This window comes from Branchiostoma floridae, chromosome 13, assembly GCF_000003815.2.
Source record: "Branchiostoma floridae strain S238N-H82 chromosome 13, Bfl_VNyyK, whole genome shotgun sequence".
NCBI lineage: Eukaryota > Metazoa > Chordata > Leptocardii > Amphioxiformes > Branchiostomatidae > Branchiostoma > Branchiostoma floridae.
In genome coordinates, this window is record NC_049991.1 from 8,557,112 (window position 1) to 8,573,342 (window position 16,231).

The following is a 16,231-nucleotide window of genomic DNA, read 5'->3' on the forward strand; positions in this document are numbered from 1 at the left end:
ATGCAGACGATACAAGTATGTACAAAGCCGCTAAGTCCATTACTGAGATTGCTGCTGTCTTGCAGCCTGACCTCAATAAGATTGTAGAATGGGTAAAGAACAACAAACTTGTGATGAATGTCCTTAAGACTAAGTGCATGCTTTTTGGATCTCCTCGAAAACTGGCTCTTCTACCATCAACCTCACTGAATTTGGTTATTGGAACTAGAAGTATTGAACAGGTGAAAGAGACAGTTTTGTTGGGGCTGCACATGGATCAGTCACTTACATGGGATTTGCATATCAATAATGTTGTTGCCAAACAATCAAGGAATATCGCCCTTGTGAGAAGGCACGCATGGGCCATGTCTTATGAAGTCTGCAAGGTTGTTTTATGCGCACTTGTATTATCAGTAGCACAGTACTGTCTCCCAGTTCTAGCAAACATGTCTGAATCAAATGCTCGAAAGCTCCAGGTTGTACAAAACAGAGCCTGTAGATTGGTGCTTAAATGTCCACTAGAAACACATGTTAAGCAAATGCATTCAGACTTGGGTTGGCCCATGGTACGAGAAAGATTCGCCATCAGCACATTGACTATATTTTTCAGAATACTTGTCAGTAAGGAGCCCCATAACATTTACAGCTCCATCGTCCCTGTCCATTCTACCCACACATATTCAACTAGATTATCCAACTCCTTCAGTTTTAAACTCCCTAGGCCAAAAACAAACTCAAAAAAGCGAACTTTTCTCTACCGTGCCATCAGTCTTTGGAATGACCTACCACCATACATCAAATCTCTGCCCAACATCTCACGCTTTAAAAAGGCAATGTATCAAGTCTTCTCAAGCCAATAGTTTTTTTTTTAATGATTGTGTATCTATTATTATCTGTTTGTATATATACATGTTTTTGTATATATTTGCGTTTGTTTATGTATGTTTCATTGTTTAATATGAACCCTGGTAGACTAGCCCTAAATAGGGCTAAAGGGTATCGGAATAAAGGAATAAAGGAAGGCAGGGAGTATTGCCTTTAGACCCGTGCGTCTCCATGCAGTTAGATTCCTTGTTTCTTGTATTTTGCAAAGAATTGATGTACAGGGCAAGGTAAAAGTAAAAGCAGGCATTCTGTGCAGGGTTTTGGTTCAAAAGCATGATGCTGATTTGTTCTGATCTACATTTTTCTTTATCCTTTCCAGAGGTCTGCTCAAGGTTGGCTCGGGGCTGTGCCAACTATACAGAGATTCACATGCTGGAAGCGATCATTGCTATCAAGAAAGCAAAAGACAAAGAGGAAGTCATATCAAAGGTATATACATGTAACTTTTTACAGGAAAACATAATACAATTTCCTTGTAAATCATATATAGTGATTATGCATTTGGTTGTCATGATGATTACAATGGTGGCTTGGTATTTCATTTTTGAATTTGGTATTACTACTAAAGTCAGACTTTCTTTTAACCATTTTTTTAGAATGGATCTGGTTCAGATGAAGTGGAGGATTTGAAGTAGTCTGGCATTTGGGGTAAGTACAGTTTTGACTTGGTTGGGCAAAGGCTTTAAGCCATCAAAAGACAAAAGCCGGTCCTAGAAACAAGTTTATTATTTGTTTGTTTTTTAATCAAAAAGTGTGCACTCCCAGGCAGTTTCACTTTAATCATAAAATCATTCATGCGCTTTGTGTAAAATTCCTATGACACTGTTAATTATAGCACATGATGACTGGAACTACTGATGGAAAATCAATTTCTCAATGCTAATGATTAGTAGAGAAAAACGTCAATGTCATGAATTTTGTAGAAGATTATACATGGAAAATACCCTAACGTGGATCCTGTTTTTCTGGAGGTACAAAAAAGGTACTATAGCCTGACTGTGGGGGCAGTCTGACTTGCAGGGTTTTCTATTTATGTCATATTAGCCTGAGAAAACACGGATTTCAGTATATATACGAAATGGGCCAGAAGCTATATAAATGTATATGGTGTCCTCAAACAATAAAACAAAAGTGGAATTAAAAACCATCAATTCCAGCATTTGAACACTTACATGTACATGTTCCATCAAATCACACAGTGCACGTAAACTGTGTTGGAATCATTCTATGCATCATGTACATGAATACATATAGAATCCAACACGGCGTATTCCGTACCACCCGAGGTCCCAGCCCGACCGCGGGTCGGATCACCCAACGGCCGAAGGCCAGAGGGTGAGCTGACCCACGGGAGGGCTGGGACCGATGGAAGTCTGTGTGATACAACTTTGAAGCCCGTGTGGTACGGCTTTTTATCACATGGTCCGGAACACCTGTATCAAACGTCATCGCGGCCCAGGTATGACATAACTTGAAATATCACCCAGTCTTAGAACATATACAGTGCATTGAATGTTATCACAGCCAAGGTATGACGTAAATTTAATGCAAAAAAACATAATTTTATATCACTGTCCTAAATCGGTAAGCCCTATTAAGAACTACAGGCTGACCTCCTGGTTTAGGAGAGTGACAAATGGTGCATGTACTTTGTGTATGAAAATTGTCATTTGTAGGAGTGTCACTTCTCATTGCTCAGGGCTAGTTGGAGGAAATGTCATACTATGCAGACCTCAACCTTTGAAGACCAGCTGTCAGTAATTGGTCACTCGCAGTTCGCTGTTGTTGGAAGTCTCTCAACACATCCACATTGAATCATCGGGCCATACCGTTTCACTGGACAATGTCAGAATATTAGAGACTGAACTGAACTACTTTGTAAGAGGTATTAAGAAAGCCATATACTGTAAAATGCAGAAATGTTTGCGGTGGATTAATGTTCGCAGTTTTCGCAGTGACCACTTCACCGCGAACTGAAAACCGTCGCGACATTTTTCTATTATGATATTAGACTGCAGTCTATGGTGTTACAGTGAACTTAAAACCACCGCGAAAAAATGGAACATCCAAGAGTCGTGATCTATGATATATTGTTGCTTGCTTATTTATATTGACAATGGATGTCAAATTGCTATGTATATGAATGTGGAAAATGTACATGAAATGATAAGTATAGAATACAACACGGTGTATTTCGTATCACCCGAGGTACCAGCCCGACCGCGGGAAGGATCGCCTGAAGACCGGAGGGTGATCCGACCCGCGGGAGGGTTGGTACCGAGGGTGATGCAGAATACACCGTGTTGTATTTTATTTATGTCATGTTGTATTTTATTTATGTCATACCCACCTGAGAAAACACATATTTCGATGCGAAATGCACCAGAAGTTGAGAAAATGTTGTGTCCTCGAACAAGAGATTGTAACAACAGCAATTCTAACGTCCGGATCCGGTATTCGATTTTTCAACCGTACTGTATTCGGCCCATTTGAAACATTCGATTTACTCGAAGGAAGCTTGTGTGATACAACTTAGAACCCGTGTGATACAGAAAGTTATCACACGGTCCGGAACACCCGTATCGAACGTTTTCGCGTCACAGGTGTGACATAAAGAATAATATATGCCTATAGTATTGCTAGTCTCCATAAAATAGAAGTTGGCAAATATTTCCACATGGAACTTTGAAAAATTGTTCCTTCATGTGTTTTAACAAGGGATGTCTCCAAGACCCATCCTTCCATCCTGGAAATTTGCTTGTTGGGAAGGAAAATGATTTTACTCCATCCGTCCCAAAAATGACATGAAGCTGTTGCTTTCATAAGTTTATGATGACATATTTAACCAGGAAAATTAACAACATGTTGGGCTCCCAAACAATGAGAGGGATGGAGAAAAATTTTAAGCTCAAGACAGCCCTGGTTTTAGCTGAACATTTTACCATTCCATGTAATATGCATTTTACTAAAAAATATGTGCATTACTTTTTGTATTGAAAACAATGCTCTTTATTGAAATGTTTTAACAAGTTTTATTATTGCTGCAATTATAGATATCAGTGTATTTGCATATTAATGAGGAAAGTGTAGAAACCTGCTATGCCATGATAGGGGTATATGTACTCGTGGCATTTTCAAGTTCCGTAAAGCTGAACATCGTTGAAAATGAATTATGTTAATGAGGACCTCATTTGCACATAAATTGTGAAGGGTAGACTAATTTGGCAAAGGTATATGTCGTGGAACTCGTCTTGGTAGTGATTTTGTGGCATGTTGAAGTTATGTCTGCAGATGCCAGTCAGTGTACAATACTGAATCAGATGTAACTGTGCAAAATGACATTATGGAACAGACTGCATATCTCCATGAAATATGAAAATTCTGATCATACAAAAGACTGAAAAAAAAAAAAAATACAAAAGACTTCCACATGTAATTAATCTATGCTTGGTTCTGTTCACCTTTAACTACTTTACATGTTGGCAACAAACCCAGGCATTCTTAGGTTATCTTGTCTCATACGCACGCACGCACGCACGCACACACACACACACTGAATATAAAAAGAAAGGGTTGAACATTCCTGGATACATCTAGCATTGAGTAATATACAGTTCTTTCTGTGACAACATAACATTACATGTACATTGTAATGTTTGGGTCTTGGATTTATGAATTACATAACTTGCATTTGACAGTGACCAAAATCATGATGATTGAAACTGTGTTCTCAAATTTTGTCCTGATTTTATAATGCTTGTTGAGTTCACTTGCTAACTGAATGATAGTGAACTCAACAAGCATCATGGACAAAATTTCAGTTTATGGACAAAATTTCACTCACACATGTTGATAAAGTGTGCTAAGACTTTTTTCCAAGTTAGACCTTACATATGTATGATCTTGAGCAACCATTGTAAATTAGATATGACAATGTTGATAGATATTTGATGTGAGGCTAAATGTTTGAAAGGTTTTCTGAGTCGTTCTTCAATAACCAAAATAAATGTTTCATTATAGTCAACCCTATAAATTGTATTGTTTTTGGTGTGCCTGTTTGTGTCTTAGTTAGTGTTAGGAACATCTAGATGGATAGTAATGTGGATTGGAGCTGGGAAGAAGGTCAAAGTTAAACAATTAGTATAACATGTTGTTACAACTCTCATTCACTCTTAGAGGAAAGAGGAATATATACAGAGCTGTCTGGGACAGCATTATTTGTGGCGCCTTGTACATACAAGGATGAACTGAACCCAACTGAAGATCAGTCTTCCATCTAGTTGATGCACAGTGTACAAGTGAGCTTCAAACATGACACTAGGAGTCCAAGTGTTTAATAATCGTAAACACCACATACACAATGTATGGATAACCCAACATCACTTATTTCACCTCATAATGTTCCTATTTTGTACATGTATGCATTTTGTCAGTAAAGACAAGAACACTGACTTTTACATTATTTGTTAGATTGTGTTTGGTCCATGTATCTTAAAACTGTACCAGGGTGCATGGATCAAACACAATCTACAAAAACTATTTTTTACCAAATACTTTTTCAGAAACATTAAAATATCAAGAATTTACATTTCAAAATTTTTACTTTCAAGTGTTGGCCTAGAAAGTAAAGCTTTTCACCAGTGTACATAATTCTCTCAAATTCAAAGTAAAATGTTGTCAAGACATTGCTGAAAGCTACCAAATCATATTTTGCATCTATTGCACCAGATACTTTTTTTCCACATTTACTATGTATCTTATTTGAAATTAAGACCTACATTTAAGTATATAGCAGCATTTGAGAGGAATGAAATATGTAGCCGAGGAAAGTTTAAAGGTTTTAAAAGTAAATTGAATTTACACATTAAGTTATATGATTGTATGTACTATGTTTATACTGTTTGAGAAATGGGATAATTGTAAAATTGCCATTCATGCCAAAACCACTGTGACAGTCACTTTGTTGTTTTATGCCAGACGTACTTATTGATGAATAAAGCATGCAAATGACTCACTTCTATTTCATCAAGTGGCTGTCAGCTTATCTATCAAAAACTCTGAAATGATATACACGTACAGTAACTGTAATACCAGTGCCAAAAAATGTTGGCAATTCAACAATAACAACATCCACAATACCTTTAGGCCTTAGCCCATTTCTAAAACCATTTAGTATTTACCACCAGTAATCATAAATGTCTAGTTGTACATAAATGTCTAGTTGAACGCAATAGAGTTTAACAACAACAACGAAAAAGAAGTGACCCTTTTCTACAATTGTACCATAGAATCCTACAATTTCGAAAAAAATTGTCTTAAGCAGTTAAGGTGCCTAAAATATGATTCATGTAAGTCTGTGGAACCTTAACAGATAGCTTCTGTAAGACAGAATAAACATCTGTGCCCAAAGATATTGGGTATTTCACCAATGTAGTGAATCTAATTCACATTTGACAGGTACATTTTGTTCTATATGTTATTCTAGAAAAATAGCTCTAGATCACCTAAAAGTCTTTGATCTGCCTAACTAGAGAAGTTGCTGTTCTCAAATTTGTAGATCACTGGACTGACCCACTTATTAAATCTGGCGCAATTTGGCAACATCCTGTGAGATATAGTGTGTTGGTAGAGTGAGTTTCACATTGAACATGTCTCGTAAATACATGTACGAACATTCAGGTTGTAGATTTGATGAATATTCTATCTATATCACTCCAAACGAATTCCCAGATAATAAGCTCCAACACTTGAGCATAGCTTTCTGATCATGATAATCTCAGACCTGTTCTATAAGACGTTTTGGAAGTCTTATAGATCCCTGCAGCATGTCTTGGCCAGCTCGTTCCCTGTAGTTCACCATATACCATATAGAGTAGTCCCATCTACAAAGTAAGCCTTCTTAAATGTCTATATTGCATCTTCATCATGTCATCTTGCTCAGGAGGTCACTTATCTGTGGACAGAGATGAATATATGATTGTGAACTGACTTTTGATCAAAGCATATAGATTTTGTGGCAAGTCAAGAATTTGTAGTATCTTTGAGTTCACAGATGACATGTTACAGCTATTAGTACTAACAATGAAAAGATATATGATGATGACAATGAAAGAACAAATGTTTGCAGGTGTGATAGATTGGTTTCACAGTTTTACAATGAACTGTGAATGCGAATATGCAGCAGGTGCAGCAATTTTACAGTATACCATTTGAACACATACATTGTACCACATTGCAAAACTATGTACATCAGCTGCTGCTAATACTACTTTATAATGAATATAAAAAAATATTGCATGTAAATGAAAGCTTGTGTTTACCTGTTGTTTGTACATTGCCTTGATGTCTTCTAGATCCATCTTCAGCTCATCTGCTTCCTCTGCCTTCTCTCCGTACATCTGCAGCATGGTGTTGTACCTCTGTTCCAGTTTCTACAGTGTGGGGCACAGTATACAATGTACTACATGTATCATTGCAATTCCAAACCATGAAAATAATGTACACCATACCATACATTTCCCCCAAAGAATTATTTTAAATAACAAAGTGACACAGAGTGTTTGCTGTGCTGCATACATTCTACATTTTGTATATAATCACAAAAGCAACACATCACATTACAAGCATGAAAGTTCAATAGTTCATTGGTCAATATAATGAAGAATAATTTGAATTCTCAACACACAAAAATAGTAAACATTGGTCTGTGAACTTAAATGTAGAGATCATGATATGGAATTTTGCTCCTACTTAATATAATATGTTAAACTTTTAACCAGGACAAAGTTGAAATAGACTACAGAAAGGATGACTGCTTTGCATGATATCTCTAAGGTCATGTGCAAACAAATTCAACAACTGGTAGGATATTGAAGTTCTTTAATCCAAACAATTTTGCTAATGTCTTGGTTGTCATTAAAGAACCTTAACACCATATGATTTACTAGCATGATGAAGCTATTCCCAGAACTATCTTTAGATGTTGAGACCTACCTTAACCTTGTCGCTGAGTGTGGGGACCTGCTCCACCTGTGTGAGGAGATCCTGGTTCTGTGAGGACAGAGACACCAGCTCCTCAGCCATGGCTGCTCGCTGACGTTCCAACATCACAATCTCCTCCTACAACAGGCAGGGATGTTTGCAACAAGTTAGAGACAAAGCTGGGCTCAGTTCCTAATGTTGGGCATCAAACTCAATGTTTTAAATTCCTTTCTTCCTATTTTATAGTGATGTAACAAGATGTACTGTGCAGCTGTTACTCCAACTTAGTCATCACATTTTTTTCAGATCCAAGGAACTTAAACCTTGAAACTTGCTACAAAACCTTTTTTCTATGAAATAAATAAGGTACAACACTGCACAAAATGGTGGTGTTAAATGTGCACAGGCCTGACCTGTAGTTGAGTGATTTCTCCCTCCCTCATCTTGAGTGTGGACTGCAGACCTTCAAACAGGGTTGATGTGGAGGCTGTCCTCATGCTGTCCAACAGACTCCCTGACGTGCTGTTGGTCATGGGAGACAGCGGGCTGTACCCTGGCTCACTACTGTCACCCTGTCGAGGTCAATGTTAATTTCAGTGAGATTATAACAAACAGGCATAAAGATAATGGTACCATAGACTTTTTTAAACCATAGGGGCAGTTAGTTGCATCTTGAACATGGTATTGGAAGGTGGAGCCCATCTTTCTCCTTCCCCGACCTTTTACCTTTGCAACCAGGTACACTTTAAAAACCTGAGTGGAGTGAAGATAGTAATGTGTAACTTCACAAGGACACAACACCTTGCCAGGACCCCTCGATCCAGCGTATCCACTAGCCTAACTACTCCACAATTGATCCAACTTTAGAACATTATACAAGACTAGTAAGAATTACAATGTATACCCTACTAGCCAGTATATATTGTATGTCACTGAGATAAAACAGTTAACACTACTGATATTGCTATTTCATCAATGTAAGTTTTTTTTTTACTTTTTTCTTACCTGACATTTATTTTCCTCTTACTAATCATTTTATAATATGCAATTATTTACCTTCCTTAAATTCCAGATTTATGCTTTGTTTTCTTAAAAAAATTGATTAGCATAGATGCAGGAATACAAACTCTTCTGAAGTGAATCATTCTTTTGTAGAAAATAATCTGTACCTGTATGGGCTGGAAGAAGGAGGAATTCTGGGAAGTGTCACTGACGGAGCTGGACCGTGAATGCGAGCGGGAACCATGGTCGATCTTAGACCACTGTCTGTCCTGTAAAACAATCATTGCATCATGTTACATTTTTCTATCATTGCAAAATGTGAACTGACTTGTACACACACGTCAGTAATTTATACCTACATGTACATGTACCTTACCCTCCATCCTATGTACCTTAATCCAGAAGCACAATCTTACTATAACTTTATGTTCCTCTCAAGGAAACATCAATTTTTAGTACATTTTTCAAGATACTGCTTTGTTGCACTGTATGGGCAAGTTTGAATCAATTCTATATCACTTGAATGGGATTCTTTTATTTTACTTTGAGGTCATCAACACACTCAACATTGGTCCATAAATTTTCTATATTATGTATTAAAGATTTGACTTTGGACTTTGGGCCTGTATCATCAGTCACTATTTTAGTGCAAGTTTCAGGTACTAGTATGCTGTACTATTTCACCAAGGAAGAAAGAATTTTCACATCAATATCAGAGAGTGTATTGGTATATAAAGAGTGGTTTTCTAACGTGATATGATATAAAAGTTTGTGTTTTGTTACAGTTGTGCAGATTATGAACAACAGTGAGGTGATTAAAAAGTGTCTAGTAACAGTTTCTCCTTAATCCAGAGTGCCAACCCAAATTAAGTTATCCTTATATTCCACAGAGAGTACATATTGTAGAGCAACTATACCATTTCTTTCTGCAATAATTCCTGTAAAAAAAGATGTGAAAATAGAACATTCAAATCGATATAAAGCATGTAATACAATCAGGTATGGCTCTCTTTACATAGATTACTATAATTGTTCAGTTCCATTGTCTTGGAGTCGCAAGCTAATGGGAAAACACTAACTTTGTCACTGCCATGGTTATGAAGAAAGAACAGTAATAAGAACAATACTGCTTGTCGAACTTTCAACAAGCCCATTTTGTCAGTTTCAGACATTTGAATACTAGTGGACTGGAATGAATGACTTTTACAAAAAACATGGACATAAATACACAAAGTACAGCAGATGTGTTACCTACCCTGTCCTTCTGTGCCTGTTCCTGAGCCAAAGCAGTCTTCTTTTTCTCCGTGTCTACCCTCAAGCGTTCCATCTCAAGCTGGTTCTCAAGGAGGAGCTAGGGAGGGGGGCAGCATAGAATTATGCATAAATGAAAATTCTACTTTTCAGCAGACACAGTTATCTCAATCTAAGGTCAGCAATTTAGAGGTAGAACATTAGACAGAAAATTTATGATACAGTCTTATGATGCTTTGTTGTTCATACATGTATGTCACTGAGCATTCATGATTCTATTAAAATTTTCTTCAGTAACATTTACCTGTAAAACAATTAGGTGTTTGTTTATTAAATGAATAGGGAAAATAGAATAAAATGCCAAGACCCGATTCTCACCTTCTCTTTGGTCCAGTCTTCTTTCTGCTTCTCTGATGTTTTCTGCAGTGCCTCAAGCTGTGCTTGCTCCCTGTGAAAACATTAGGCGAGCCATCAAGTTATGGAAGTGTTACAGTATCACAGGATACTCTGAACTGCATGGTCTAGTGGGCACCATGCTCATTTAACATTCTAAAGTTTTTAAAATGCCATACATACTCCATTCATTTTAGTGTACATTGTGTTTAAGGCCAAGGGAAAGGTCCCATAGCCTTTAAAGCTACAGGACATGGAGCAAAAACAGTACTGGAACATCACCAAGCAGTAATACCCTGTTGAACTCTGAACTTTGAACTCGACCCCTCACCTGTGCCTGGCATCCTCCATGTTGGTGACCTTTGCCCTCTCCATCTCTATCTCGGCCAGCAGGCGCGACTTCTCCTGCCTGAGCAAGGCACACTTGGACTCCAGGGACGTCAGGCGAGCCTTGGTCTCCATCATGGTCTCAGTCGCCATTCGCTCTTTCTCCGAGGCCTCCGCCAGCTGACTCTGAGATTCGGCTGGAATTGGCACAAACAAACAACTTGATATCAAAACTATGGCATGCAGAGTCCACAGACCTACAAACTGCCACACAAGAAGTGAAATCTCTAAACATTCTGAATCTGTACTTGTACAAACACCACATTTCAATGCATTTACCACATATCTTTCATACATTTACAACTGCAGAACCATCAAATCATATCAGTATTTGGGCTTTATTATATATTTTTACTACACCCTTAGAGGATTTTAACATCACTGACAATCATCAGAAGCCATGAGATTCAAAAAGCCTAAAACTAAAAGAAATGATATCCAGCTTTGTCAAAAATCAGAGTGTATTTCTTACTGAGTCTTTCTGTCAGGTTTTTCTCCACCTTCTCCCATGAGGAAGTCTGTGCAGAGAAGTTGGACTGTAGGTTTTCTATCTGTCTCAGTAAAGGTCTGGTAGCTGTGGGGACCAGAAAAAAAAGTAAAAGCAACGTGAATTTTCATATGACATACATGACATGTAGACTGATATCTCACATTAACAACAACTTATGATGCAGATTATGGACATCTGAAAAATATACAAAAGAGACCTCTGATTACTATAGGTAGCTCTTAGTTGCAGGTATTAATTTTTTTTTAGAATGAGTGCAACTGGGATCAAACTTTCAGAAAAACCGAACCTGAAAAAAATGAGTGTACCGGATGTTGGACCTATTCGTACATGAACAGATTATATTGGTACGCGTTCACATGTTTGGGGGCTTACACTGTTACAGGTCCAAGAAAAGAGCGAGGTAGAGGAGAGTTGACAGTCATTTTTACCAAGCTTTTCCAGTCAAAGTTGGTCTAAAACAGAGGCAGTTGGTGTTGTTTTCATGAAGATAGGATATTAAAACGCCAATAGACGTAGGATTCTCCACCAAACAGAATCCTTTGTAGCAAAATGGACAATTGTTTTGAGTATCGCCCAATCGTAGGTTTTCACAAATAATCATGTCCAGTTGGACCTGGACCTGATACTCTGGACCTGGACCGTACCTGGACCTGAATTTTCCGCACCTGTACCAACCCTTAATCTCTGGTATAATCTTTACATCTAAGTGAATATAAGTCCATACCAGCAGTAACAGACTGGCTGAGTTCCTGGTTGCGAGCGTCTGCCTGCTGCAGTCTCTGCTGCATGTCACTGATCTCCTGCCGCAGCAGATCCTCCTGTCTGCTCTGCTGGGTCTCTGCTCGCTGCAGACTCAGTCTCAGGTCTTCAACCTGCAGGACAAGATAAAAACACTGTCTGTCTTAGTCTTTAGGAGTGGATGACATGACCCTTGGGCAGCTTTAAGGTTATAGGCTATATGAATAGGACTGTAGCAGAACCTCTTCTACCTAAGATGGCATTACTTTGTCATAACTTTGTCATGATTATGTGAAGCTAAATATCTGGTACTTCATACCAGTAATGGTACAACCTGTCAAGGATTCGAACCCAGAACCTTCAGATTATACATCAACAACCCTAACAGGGTTCGACAAGTTTTCTAAAATTCAGTTGTCCTATTGTGCAAGCACATAAAATATTTACTTGCCCAAAATTTGAATGGCATTTTCAATGTATTTTCCCTTCCAGTAATGGCATTCTTTTATCAATGGCTCTATTTTTCTGTGTTGACCAATGCTTGATACCATGACTGTGAAAAGTAACAAGTGTATCAAAATCTCACTCATGGAAGGATCTAACTTGCCCAGAGGACACGCACTTGCCCGGGACATTTGGGCTAGGGGACTTGCCCAACCCTGCCTAACCACAAGACCACCTGGAAAACACTTTCTGTTGACCAAGAACACAATGATGATTGAGAAGTAAAGCTCTGACCTGCTGTACAAGTTTCTCGTGCCCACGGTTAGCCTTCTCCTGTTCCTGCTCCAGTGCCAGCCGTAGTTCCTCCTTAGCCTGCAGCTGTGCGCTCAGTGTCATGTCCTGCAGCTCACTGTTCCTGGCAGCATTGGCCTTGTGGAGCTCCCCGATCTCCCTGTGGACAATCATCGTACAGGACATGCTTTCATTTTTCAATAATTGTAAAAGTACACGTTTCATTTACACCCATGTATGCTTCATCTTTCAATACTTGTAAATGTTGTAAATGTACATGTTTTGTTTTACACACATGTATGCTTCATCTTTCGATAATTGTATTGTACACATTTTGTTTTCCATACGTATATACTCTTCAATGAGACGTTGCTGATCAATACCGGAATGCATGCAAGTGACTTATAAGTTATAAAGTATGTCTGTATCAGTAATGCTGAATATAACCGCGCTTCTGCGTAATACAATAGCTGAACGACCTAACATTTGCACGTCTACAAAATGTAGCTGCAGCTAATGTTTTAAAGACATCAAGTGTCGATAGCTGTCTTCATGCCACAAATTGCAGTTCCAAGCTGATATGATAGGAGGCATGCTTGACCTGATATTTTTAGACATGAATTTCACTAGTTGAAGATCAAATATGATATAGTAACCAAACATCTAGCACATTGCTGTTGCATAGGAGTTCACAAGCAGAAGTGGAATTTCTATGCAGCGAAGCATTCATCTCTTGTTATTTTGTATCCCTTTCAAGTACATGTTGTTTACAGTCAACCATATGAAAGTCAGTGTACTTTTTGTTGTGTCAATAAAGCTTCTATTCTCTTCTATAAAACATACTTGTAAGAACTGTCCAGTGCAGACTGCATGCTGCGTACTCTGTCCTGGGCTTCCTCAAGCTCACTCTGAAAATATTCAACATGGGATTGAAATCTTTATTCTTACATATACATGTAGGCATGGTCCAAAGTGACAATAACACATCCTAAAATGCAGAATCATGCACAAGATAGGCACCATTACTATGGATGAATACTTAAAAAACAAAACAAAAATTGGTTTTCTTGCACCAACCATTGATGCCATACAACTTAAGAATCTTGGTAATATTCTTTCACATACCGGTAATGCAAATATACAATTGTAGTGTACATATAATTAGGTTGATTATCACGGTGGACAACAGTGGATAAATAACAGAGGATACAAACCTTGGCTATTGTTAATTCTTTTGTTTGCTTCTCCAGAGCTGAGTTCAACTTTTTTATGGCATCTACAGAAGGAAGAACATGACATTGATAGTCAATACATAAACATGCAATTTGTCAGCTAAAAGACAAGCAATGTGACCAAAACTTCATTGCACTTATGAAAAAAGCCAGAAATATCAACCAATGTTATTTCCGTTTATGAGGAATAAGAGATATCTACATTGTGGAAGAGTGCATGATAATGATGCAAATGTTTTCATTATATAAAATGTATAGATTAAGTAAATGGTACTAAAGACTGTTTGCAGGTGAATAAACTAGAAGAACTCTCTCTAGTATTACAGACTAAGAAGCTAAAATTCTTTATTGAGAAATAGAATGAATAATTAAAGTGCATATGTCAAAGAGAAATTGATAATTAAAGAAATTAAATGCAATAACTATTAATGATACTGATGAACCTCTCACATACAAAAATTAACAATTAGCTAAAATTTGGCACTGAAAACTTCCTTGAGGAACAATCCAAGCACTCAGGCCATAAAGAAATCAATAGTTCCAGAAATGACCTGTATAAATTGTTATATTGTATTTCCTGCTAGATTTGAGTATAACAAACCTTTCTGTTGCTTGTCGATGTCCTCTTTGGCATCCAGGACATGTGTGAGGTGATCCACATTTTCCTGCAGCTTGTCCAGTCTTTCTCTGTAAATATTCAAGACAATGTAATGGATGAGTTTCGCTAGTTGGAGGCAGTATCTATCATCTGCATCACATGACTCTTTACAGCCTACTATAAGACATACATGTTACACTCATCATGTATGTACATGCATATCCAAGTTATTGTCTGGATCATGTGAAAATGTCCACTTTAGCAAAAATTAAGTTATCTTAATGTGATATGGCAAGGGAATTGGCTCCCCATACTCAAACATTATAATGATCCAACTTTTTCTTTTAGAAAATTTACATTGTTTAAAAGCACAAATTCAACCTAAGGCCACAATAATACATTTTCTGAAGGCAGAAAAAAAACCCCTCTGCTCCAAGTCAACAGTGCACACCTAGGCATAATCCTTGCAAGACGTCATTCCATGTTGGTATCCCAGTTAAGTATAATTGTAATCTTTTATGATTTTAGGACCAGGAAATTGACCTTGTACATGTTGCCTATAACATAATGTCTTATACCGGTATATAATGTCTTACTTCTGAGACTTGATGACACCATCACTCTCCTTCTCCTTGGCCCGTAGTTTCTTGATGATGTTGGAACTCTGTAACTGCTGCTTGGACAACTTCTGGCCTGCAGTATAGGATGTAAAATTTTTGTTGTTGTTGCAATTTTAAGATTTCTGTTACAGTATAGCATACTGGCCTCTAGTTGGAACTTTCATAATGTTTTCACTGGTTCCCACACACTGCAGGAAAGGGAAATTTTTTAGCTCTGTACAGTAAGAGTTGTCACAAAAGCAGCCAAATATGTAAGCAATATGGGAGGCAAGAACACTTTCAGCACCAGGGACAGGGACAGTCTTCATGTGTTGGAAAGATGAACGGGGGAAAATACAAGAGTTGGATGTGCCACATAGACTAACATGTGCTATATCCAGCTTTATCTGTTACCTTGATTGTACATGGATACAATACCGCACTTACTACTGGTAGAACATCGCAATATGAAATCTACCCTCAAATCTTGTTATCTCCACACAACATCCCTAGGTGCTGTTCCTCAAGAATTTCATTTCAGAATATTCATTTAAACAAGACTTGAACAACTGTCCAGACTTACCACCAAGAAAAATGACAATCCAACACAATCTACAACATACTACCAGCTGAAAGAGGCACCAAAAACCTGAGTATGTCTTTTCATTCTACACTATATTTATTCATACCTTCTTCCATCAGTGCCTCTATCTGTTCATCCTTCTCCTGTAGTAACTGTGCCATCTGTTTGTCATTCACCGTGGAAAACATAGATGAAGGTTAGGTTTATAAGACTGGTAATCTATGGAATGGAAGGATACATCTTACAGCCATCCGGTCATCAGAATTCTAATCTATTTCATAAACCAAAGATAAAAGAGTAGCCATAATTTTTCTTTATGGCAGTCCGCGCACCAGGCCGGCAGAGACGCCTGGAAAG

At 37.8% G+C, this 16,231-nt stretch overlaps 2 protein-coding genes across 2 annotated transcripts in view; one reads left to right on the top strand and one right to left on the bottom strand.

The window, feature by feature from the left end:
* The window catches only part of LOC118428708 (receptor-interacting serine/threonine-protein kinase 2-like), a 25,218-nt gene extending 20,325 nt beyond the window's left edge, over window positions 1–4,893 (top strand). The window contains exons 10-12 of the mRNA XM_035838849.1: window positions 1,184–1,293; window positions 1,461–1,512; window positions 2,564–4,893. Of these exons, the coding sequence (XP_035694742.1) occupies window positions 1,184–1,293; window positions 1,461–1,499 (149 nt within the window). The 3' untranslated portion in view covers window positions 1,500–1,512; window positions 2,564–4,893. The remainder of the gene's footprint in view (window positions 1–1,183; window positions 1,294–1,460; window positions 1,513–2,563) is intronic.
* Window positions 4,894–5,182: 289 nt separating this feature from the next.
* LOC118429439 (TATA element modulatory factor-like) overlaps window positions 5,183–16,231 on the bottom strand; it is a 17,029-nt gene continuing 5,980 nt past the window's right edge. The window contains exons 8-23 of the mRNA XM_035839925.1: window positions 15,981–16,057; window positions 15,289–15,385; window positions 14,696–14,781; window positions 14,077–14,138; window positions 13,706–13,770; window positions 12,866–13,022; window positions 12,114–12,261; window positions 11,351–11,452; window positions 10,823–11,015; window positions 10,477–10,546; window positions 10,103–10,198; window positions 9,015–9,116; window positions 8,259–8,417; window positions 7,858–7,983; window positions 7,185–7,295; window positions 5,183–6,817 (exon numbers count right to left, since the gene is read on the bottom strand). Of these exons, the coding sequence (XP_035695818.1) occupies window positions 6,788–6,817; window positions 7,185–7,295; window positions 7,858–7,983; window positions 8,259–8,417; window positions 9,015–9,116; window positions 10,103–10,198; window positions 10,477–10,546; window positions 10,823–11,015; window positions 11,351–11,452; window positions 12,114–12,261; window positions 12,866–13,022; window positions 13,706–13,770; window positions 14,077–14,138; window positions 14,696–14,781; window positions 15,289–15,385; window positions 15,981–16,057 (1,681 nt within the window). The 3' untranslated portion in view covers window positions 5,183–6,787. The remainder of the gene's footprint in view (window positions 6,818–7,184; window positions 7,296–7,857; window positions 7,984–8,258; window positions 8,418–9,014; window positions 9,117–10,102; window positions 10,199–10,476; window positions 10,547–10,822; window positions 11,016–11,350; window positions 11,453–12,113; window positions 12,262–12,865; window positions 13,023–13,705; window positions 13,771–14,076; window positions 14,139–14,695; window positions 14,782–15,288; window positions 15,386–15,980; window positions 16,058–16,231) is intronic.